At 27.8% G+C, this 9,692-nt stretch overlaps 1 protein-coding gene across 1 annotated transcript in view; it reads right to left on the bottom strand.

Annotated features, from left to right (window-relative positions):
• The window catches only part of LOC111615172, a 50,026-nt gene extending 42,456 nt beyond the window's left edge, over positions 1-7,570 (bottom strand). The window contains exons 1-2 of the mRNA XM_023356570.1: positions 7,015-7,570; positions 1,852-2,006 (exon numbers count right to left, since the gene is read on the bottom strand). Coding sequence (XP_023212338.1) covers positions 1,852-2,006; positions 7,015-7,115 — 256 coding nt within the window. The 5' untranslated portion in view covers positions 7,116-7,570. The remainder of the gene's footprint in view (positions 1-1,851; positions 2,007-7,014) is intronic.
• Between the last annotated feature and the right edge of the window lie 2,122 nt (positions 7,571-9,692).

Raw genomic sequence — 9,692 nt, 5'->3', positions numbered from 1 at the left:
TGTACATGTTTTGTATCGTTTGAGTCTACGTGCTTTGGCTGCGAGTTTTTGTTTTAGTGTATCGATGTATTCTGTAATGTGTGTGTTGTGATGTTCATGTTTTGTGTGTGTTTTAATTTTCTTGAAAATGTTTTTGAGTTGTTTCTTTAATTTGGGTGTTATGTTGTTTTTAGTGTATTGTGTCAGCCTGCCTAATTGCTGTCTAATGTCATTTGTGTTTCTATTCTTCTTTGCTAAGCAGGTTTGTGATAGAATTGCGTTTTGTGGGTATCTGCGATTGTATTTTCAATCCAAGGTGTGACACTACTGTGACTGCCCCAGCATAAACTAATGTATGAATGTCTGAGGATATAGAAATTAAATGAACGTAGTGTGGTAGTAAGTGTGTGTTTACATAATTTAGTGTTTTTCCTACTACATATATTAGACGTGTTTACTTTTGATATTCGTGGTCTTTGTGTGGGATCTGAACCTGTATATTTAGTGAGTGTTTCCTGAAATATAAGTGAGCGCGTATTAATTAAATCAATGTCTATGTTATCGATAGTGGATGAGGAAGTGTCTGTAGTATCATTAATGGTAGTTGTTCTGTGTGTGCTATTATCATCGCTCGTTGCTGGATTATCCTGACAGGTTACGTGGTCTTCATTAACGTTGAATATTTCTGTCTGTTGATGTATTTGATCAGCAACCTGTTGTTTGATAAGTTCAAGTGTTGTTTGTAGGATAACGTCGTTGCGTATAATTGTTCTTTTTGATCAACAACCCTTTGTTCGGTGACAGTGAGGTAAGGATATTGTTGTGTGAATCTATGGTGTAGTTGTTGTCTGTACGCTGTCATGTTTGTTTCGAGTCTTGTGATGATATAGTAAGTACGAATGATAAATTTGTTCATTTTCACCGTCCATTTCATCCGTTGGCGTGATTTTCCTGTGTTTGTGGTCTACGGATGCATTGCCACAGAAACACCAAGGCTAGGTTGGTTCCTCACAACTGTCGAGGGCATTGCAGTAGCCATGCTTGGGCCAGCACTGTTTTTTCCACTGGTAACCAAGGGAGACTGTGGCCTATTTTTCGAACGTGTGCCTTTGTCTAACCCACGAATGTGGACATTGTTATTAATGCTATTATTATGAGTTCTATGACAATAATGGATATATTTATAAGCAATTTATTAGATTAAGAATGTAATCATTAATGGGAATTCAGTTTAGTTTGATATCATCATGTCTTATTTATTTAAATTATTAAAAAATGAAATTATATTTTATTGATGAGATATATAGAGCTTTAACCTTTCATAATGTATTTTAATAAGGAAATTATCTCAAACTGACAATTTCCCTATTATAAAAAGAATACAATTATTTACTTTTCCAATTTTATTTTATTTTAATATTGAAATGATAAATATTTTTCTACTTATCAATACCATTTGTGTATTTTAAATACATATTTTCCGTTAGAAACGCATTTATATATTCTATAAAGAGTGGCTCAAAAGTCAGTTAACTATTTTAAGTACTAAATTAAGTAAAAGAATACAATTGATTCAATTGTATTTTTTTTTTTTTTTAATTTTTCACTAATTCTGGCAAAAGGAGCACAGTACATCTGTTCTAAATCCAATTTACAATCAATATTCACAAGTACACCTGCAATACATAAAACAAAAGACAGTTAACTGAATTTTGGGCCACCCTATGTGCGTTTATTGTTTTCAATATTAAATATAAGGCATTCATTGTTTAATGTTTAAAATATAAAAGGCATTTGTGTATTCCGAAATAGATCTTTATCAATTTGCAACAGAGATGTATTTATTTAATTAAATATAAAACTATATTTTACCTTTGTTTTCTACGTTGAAAAGATCTTGAGAAAATCTTATAGCGCATGCGCAGATTACATTTTTGACTTTATCGTCTGCTTCTGATTCTTCGATTGGAGTGTTGCCAGATGTTCCGGTTTTTCCGGGATTATTCAATATTTTTTCCGACTGCCACCTAGCGACAATGAAACTTTATTTAAAAAAAAAATGTTTTTACAATGAAGTATATTTTTATTTTTTTCACATTTTAATGTAATTCTGTCACTAGTAGAGTAAAAATACGCATCCCGCATGTCATGAAATTCAAACGTTCCAGTATCTTTCGGGAAGAACTCATTTTATATAGCGACTCTTGTCTTACCAAAAGACAAAGCTTGCGTTTCTATTTTAAAAAAAATTATTTAAAAATTGATAAAAATTCGAAAATAATAATTTATTTTAATTGATTAAAAAATATATAGAGAGAGAAAAAGCTTTTAAAAATTTCAACAAATTCTATTAGAAGACAGATGACCTATCTGTTTAGCGTTTGATTTGCTTCCAAAATATTTTAAACTTTCTATTATTAATATTTATAACATTTAAATAATTGCAAATAATATAGCATAAATGTGCTATTTTACTGTATTAAATGAATTAGAAAGTCATATTAAGGATGAATTAACTTATAATTAACTCTGAACTTTGTATAAAGATATTCTTTTAATGATTCGTCCGCATGTCTGTACGTATTCTTCATTTCTGTTTTGAAAACCGTTATAATCTTATATAATTATAATATTTCCAGGCAAAATATCAACAATCGAATAAAAATATCACGTTTGTTTTGCTATTTTTTCTTCTAATTTTATTATAAATTTTCAATCGAATTACTATTAAAATTCTTTTATTGTTGTGACGAAAAGAGGAAAAAAACTGTAACTCTATATTTTACTGTATAACATTCTTTGAACGGTTGCTACTTCTAAACAGATTTAAATAAAAACTTAGAATATTTTAGATGTTATTAAATATAACCTTTTAAAATATGTTATTTTATCGATTATCCGTACATAGATAAAATATATATAAATTGATCCAAAAATCAATATTTATGGATAGTTTCAAACATGTATAATTTTCAGAAAAGATAGGAAGGATTTATAAATAACAGGTAAAAACTAGTACGTGTTTTTAGCGACTTTTGATTTAACTTAAAAATTATCAAACTTTTGTGATATTTTTAAAATTATAATATATTCATGCAATCGTTATGATTATCCTTATTAATTTTTTTATATTTTTATAATTTATAAGCTAAATGCATAATTTTTTTTAAAATTAAGCGAACTCCACTTCCCTTCTTTTAAAGATGGCGTCTGGGACTATAGTCTCCATTTTTATAGGAAGAGTAAGCGAAGAAAATTAAATATAATGTAGGATAATTATTCCTTAAAATGTAAAACAGTCAAGCATAGAAAAATATATTTATATTTTATATTGTAAAGCCGAATCGCATACTCGCTGATTACTTAGAATGAACTGCGCAATAGCGTAACTTCGCATTGTATTTATGTTACGCTTTCAATAATGAAACAGCGTATCCATTTTTACGTTTGTGATGAATATATAAAAAAACTTTTCTACATTTCGACGGGAATCGTTTATTATTAATACTGAATTATAAGAAATGTTCATGTGATTCCACGTCGCAAGATCACAACATCGCCGCAACGCGATGCGACGACCCCACGTCGATACTGAAAACTTTACACGTATTGAAAAATTGACCTAAATTGAATGAAATTTTTAAAATAAAATAATTATTATCGACAAGTTTAAATTAATATTTATAAGAGTATAATTATTAATAAAGTTTATATTATCGAATTATTTTTCAATTTGTTAAAAAAAACTTTAATTATTTAAAATTACGCAATAAATAATTATATAGTGTTATAATTTTTATTTTTAATATTAAAAAATGAATAGTAAATTCACTTCAGTACGAAAAATTTAAATGTAATAAAAAATAAAAATAATAATAATAATTGTATATATGCAAATGAGCACGAGCGTTGCAACGTAACCGTTGAAGGCGTGACGTCAGTTTCTTGGCTGCGACGGCTACACAACGTGTTTTTTTCTCTAACCGGATCCAATCGGTATTACATTTATCATCATCAAACCATTAAGATGCTGCGTGTGTTACTGACTATTTCGTTTCTTACTTTTTCCAGAGTTTCGACCGAACCTGGAAATCTAACTCTAGTAAACAGCATGGAGGAAAATGGAGTTGTTCCTGATGTTCTCGACACCGCCCCACGTTATATAGCCGAGGTAAGGTCAATTCACTTTCATCATACGCTATAAAATAATTAAATTTAAATATTACTAAAGTTCTTCGATGCTTTAAAGCCTTCGTTATGCATTAAGCTAAAGAATCTAAGCAGAAATGGCTGCTACATGTGTAAATGATATATTTTTACATTAATAAGGCGACGTGAATTGCAAATTTTATGCTTTTTAATTACATAATTAATGTGTCTGTCGATTGCATTTATTAGAGAGTCGACGAATCATTCTTCCATGCTTAATTTTTAATATATATTTCATTCTTTTACAAATTGTAGAGAAAACGTTATCTGAAACGTATCTAAGGGTCATTGCTGTCTTCTATATATATATCTGTACTGTTGTCTGCCCACTTATAAGATGCACAGACAGTTCCAAGCTTTGTTGTTTATCTTGAGTGTGTAATTTTTGGAAAGGCTGCATAAAAAGCATTAGAAGGTAGATTTTGTTTTAGAACTTTTCAATAAAGGTGAGATATCTGGGTACTAAAACTGATGTGATTTTTATAATTCGTATCTGTATTGTTACGAGTTATAAAAATCGTATGCTCGTCTAACTGTTTATGATTTTACGGTACAAATACGACTCCGGATGAGGTGGTTGGGGTCGTGTTGGAGCCATTTAGAAGTAAAAATGTCAAAATAACTTGTGGTTATGTGACCCTTAGCAGTATATAGTCCCCTTGAAACTAGCCTGCCTAGAACGTCGAAGACTTTCAAATATAGAGTAAAATTTAGAGATACTGTTCCTCTGACTTTTTCCGTCGTCTAGTGGGGTAGGAAATTTGGTTATAGGGTCCAAATCCCTCGTTTGAAACTGAAATTTTATCAATTTTAGAGTCTAGATGACCTAACTTTATCAATAATGTACTTTAATTACTGCAAATTACTTAATTTTAATTACCGAGTTTGAAAATTAGAAGCTATAATTTAAACGGCTTCAAAATAAATTGTGATATTTCTAAAGAAATTATTTTCCGTGTGAAATTTGTTAGTTTTATTATAGCATATAGTAATAGAATTAGTGTGATGATACTCTCTGATATTTATCTATACATTTTCATATAATATTTTAAGTATAAATTTTATGAATACTTTTTTGGATTCTTTTTGGGAATAATGAATTAGAAAGTGACCGTGACATATAATAGATAGAATATAATTGCTATTGCTCTGGTAATCTTGTAATACTGATAAAGGAAAATCATAAAACTGAGAATAAACAGCAAATATCAAGTAAGAAAGGAAAGTAAAATGTGATTTCTTAATTTGTTGAGTCAAAGTAGAAATAGAAGTAAAATAATGCAGATTCTGAGAGAAAGAGAATGCTAATTTATATAATTCCAACTGTTTATTCCAACAAAATCATTTTATTGTAAAATATTGAGAGACCTTTTAATCCAATTTACATATTTGTAAGCAAGGAAGAGCCTTAAAAGAAAGGTCAACTCTGCTCGTGTCAGATGCGTGTTCCTGTGATTGTGTAGGATGTATGAAGACATCAAGATTTTATTTGTAGCCTATTTAGTGTTCACTATTTTATAAAGAAATCATTTTAGCCTAATTAAAATAATTTTCTAAATTAAATTTATTATGCTAGTAATGAAATCAATGGAAGTTTCATAAGCAGTTAAATACTGTGTTTATATATAATTAAAAGTTTAATTTAATGTAAAAATATATTTAATTATCTACTTAAATTAATTTTTAATTAGTTTAGAAAATTAAATATGTAAAAAGTTAGGATCATAAATGACTAAGAATTAAATAAAGCAAAGCTGTTTTAAATTTTAAACACTTGTAACAGGAAATTTCATATTGCGATATAATGTTTTCGTAAGCACTTTAATTTTCTAGTAAATCCACGATTTTATAACTTCATATTAATTCATTTAGAAATTTGTAGTATTTCCATTCTAATTCTTGGTACTTTTCGGTATATGTATCAGAATTAAATTTATAAATATAGACTAGAAAACATCTCTAAAATGAAAAGCAATAACTTTGGTTTTTTTGGTTATGTCTTCAGTTTTATTGTCTTTCATCTTTATTTCATATAACACAATTTTCTAGCAAATGATTAATTTGATATTGTATGGAATAAGAGTATGAATAATGATTTAATGAAATAATTTAGCTCAATCCCTAAAGAAAGTTAATTCTGTATCATGCATTAAGACTCTAGACTTCATAACAGGAATGATTTGCATGACAGATCATGAGTATATATTAAATGAAATTCCTTGTAGTGTAATTGTTGATTTAAAATTTAGGCATCACTTATTCTAGAGAATTCATTAACTTTATTATATGTAAAGACAACATGTAGTTTATTCTCTGTAACGAACCTCATCAATCAAAATTTGGTTGGAAACAATTGAATTACAATTTAAGAACATACCAATATAAATGTTATTAATTAAGGATACAATAATTGAGATCATAGGGTTGATTACACTAATTAATGTTACAGTGTGCTGCAGTATACTGTTTTAGTATGGTTGCAAAATACTAAATTTGAAGCTAAAGCAGAAGTGTTGATCTCAACTAGAACAATGTTTGTAATTAGATTCAGAGAATTAGCTCATTAAAAGCCAATGGTATAGTAATTTTGTTTTGTTAATAATATAATTTGACTTTTGTTATAGTCCAATGTTTGCAGTAATGAAGTTTTTCTGAATTACAAAGTATTACTCAGACATAACTAATAATACAGTTAATTTAACTTGAATGCGCAAAAACATTTATATTCTTTCTTCTTTCCAAGAAATAGATGGAAAATATGGTAATGGCATTTCTTATCAGCAATTTTCTTTGAACCACAAATACAAATTGAAATGCTTGACTTACCTGAAAATGAGTTTCATTGAAGAAGCAGCAATTCTAAGTTTACCAGGCATATTTAGAGAAGTTTTAGATGCTAACACCTCATAACCTAAATTTCTTACCATTAACTTAAAAATGTTTTGGAAAAGTTGAATTAGTGCTTAGCCTTGGCACATACTCTAACTTACTCCAAGGTTAACTTGTGTACAAGAAGCAAATCCTGTTTATAATAATAATCATCTTATTTACAATATATTGTTTCTCATTTCTTTAATTTTGATAAACAATTCTGTATTCTGATAGTTTATGAGAGAGCTTTTTTTTCTAGAAGTCTTATCTCTGTTTGAATTAGATAAGTTTTCATAAAGCTAATTCTCAAAAATAGCTGATATTGATTTTTGATGTAGTTGCCAGAAAATTGATTCAAGTTTATGAAGAAATATATGAAATATTTTAATTTGTAAAAATCTGAGGTATTCTGTTTAGAAGAGCTGTTATAGATCTCTAATTTTCTAAAAAGAGAATTACATGTAATGACTTTAAATACTTGTACCAATAATTAAAGTTTGTGTAATGATGTAAGAAATACATGAGCTAGTTTTTGTAATTTGTCCTTCTTTAATTCTAGTCCTTGATGTAACAAAGCAGTTATATTTTATTAATATTATAAGTAATGTTTTATGGAAAATGTTTACACTTTATTTACTACAAGTTGTTTAAAGCAGAGATAGTGTTTTATATACAGTAGAGCATCGATTATCCGACTCAATTGGGGACTGGGGTTGGTCGGATAACCGAAAAGTATGAAAAAATACATTATTAGTATAGTATATTATTATATCTAATGTAATTAGTATATCGCTATTAACCTACTTCTCATTGAATTTTCATCAGTGTTAAGCCTAACAAAATTGTTTAAAATAATAATCATCGCTATTGTGTCGTTAAAAATTATTTTTAAATTATTTTATTGCTCACAAAACAAACCACCACTCATAATTAGAAAATTAAGCCTTATTTAAATATTGGCATCCCTTTTGTGGGGATGCCAGCTAAAACACCAAAAATTTAACGAAAATAATATTAAAGTAGCCAAGACACAGCCAAATATTATAGCGCCGCATCACCAGCGGACATTTGAATTTGCCGACTAGAACGTGGTCAGTTAACCGATGTGACGGTTGATCGGGGATCGGATAATCGATGCTCTACTGTATATACTAGATCAAAGTGACAGGTAAATTTAAAGTTTTTATAAAATAAAACTACTTTTCTAATATCGTTTAGTTGAATTTTTCAATTCTGTTCTAATATTATTTAATATAATTAAAATGCCATTAGAATATTTAGAAATTTACATATAAAAGTAAAATGAAGACAATGCAACAAAGCATTTTTAAATTTGTCATTTTTTAAATATTAATGTGACAGGAAAATTTACATTTTACTGTTTAAAAAGCTGTGAAATGTCAAACACTGCTGTAATTTTCAGTTGAATACATTCAATAGTAGTATCTTTTGTATGATAAATATATTTTGAAAACAATATAATTTATTTTGAAAGTATATTATCATACATAAATATACAATGTATGGTATCAAATATCAATGTATATAAATATAAATTGCAAAAATATTCTACTTACACATCTAATGCATGTAAGATGTTCATGCAGTGAATTCACTTTTTGGATATTATCAATTTTAATGTTAGAATTAGCAAGTCCACAAATATAAGTTAAAATACACTTAAAGGTGAAATTGTGATTACAATAAACAATAGTTTTAACATCATTTCCTTCAGATAAACAGGCAGAAAGATTTTTCGTGCTGTTTACACTCACTGCATAGTCTTGTATTTTCGTATGAAATGTAGAATCTCTGCTGTTAAGTGTTTTTAAATAGTGATGTTGATACTATTTAATTCAGGTCGAAGGTACGTTTAAGTAATAATGTAAGGAAATCTCTCTTAATGCCAAATGAAATCTTTCATTTTTATAGTACATGTACAAAACTGGCATTTTGTTTTTTATATATATCCCAAATTTTTATATAAATAAATAATAGAAATTATGTGTAGCTGGTTTGCAAAGTGATTTATGCAGTTACTAATATTGATCAATAACTTCATAGATTTTTTTTTACTGTATGGCTTTATGTATACAGATTAGTTTAAGTTGACAAGTGTTTACTTACTGTAAAAGTAGAAAAGAAATTATTGCATTAATATTTCAATATATTATGACCGGAAATATTTTAGACAATGATACTGATAGTAAAGATAACCAAACTGGTAGCTAACGTAATGCTAACGATCATTGTGGAGGATCCAAAAAATAAATTATGGCATGATGCCAAAGTAGAGGGAAGATAGCAATTTTTATAAAATAAACGGTAATAAAATAATGTTATGGATAAAAAAAATTTTTAAAAATGAATTTATTATTAAATAAATTATGTATTTAGATAGATTTTTTTAAAAGTAAGTATGCAAGCGTAAGTGTAGAATAATGCACTTATTTAGATTGTGTTAATAATTAGTAAATTTAAAAATGTTAATGACTAAATAAAGATTAGATTTGCAAATTTACTTTTAAAACAGATGTTCTGAAGTGTTGCTTTTATACTTCAAAGTTCAATCGTAATCAGTCTTCTCCCAACAAGTTTAGGTACTTGATGTAAAATGTTGGCCTACTGATACT

This window comes from Centruroides sculpturatus, unplaced genomic scaffold, assembly GCF_000671375.1.
Source record: "Centruroides sculpturatus isolate CEXI.00-Female unplaced genomic scaffold, Cexi_2.0 scaffold2161, whole genome shotgun sequence".
Taxonomy (NCBI): Eukaryota; Metazoa; Arthropoda; class Arachnida; order Scorpiones; family Buthidae; genus Centruroides; species Centruroides sculpturatus.
This window is presented reverse-complemented; position numbering and strand designations above follow the sequence as displayed.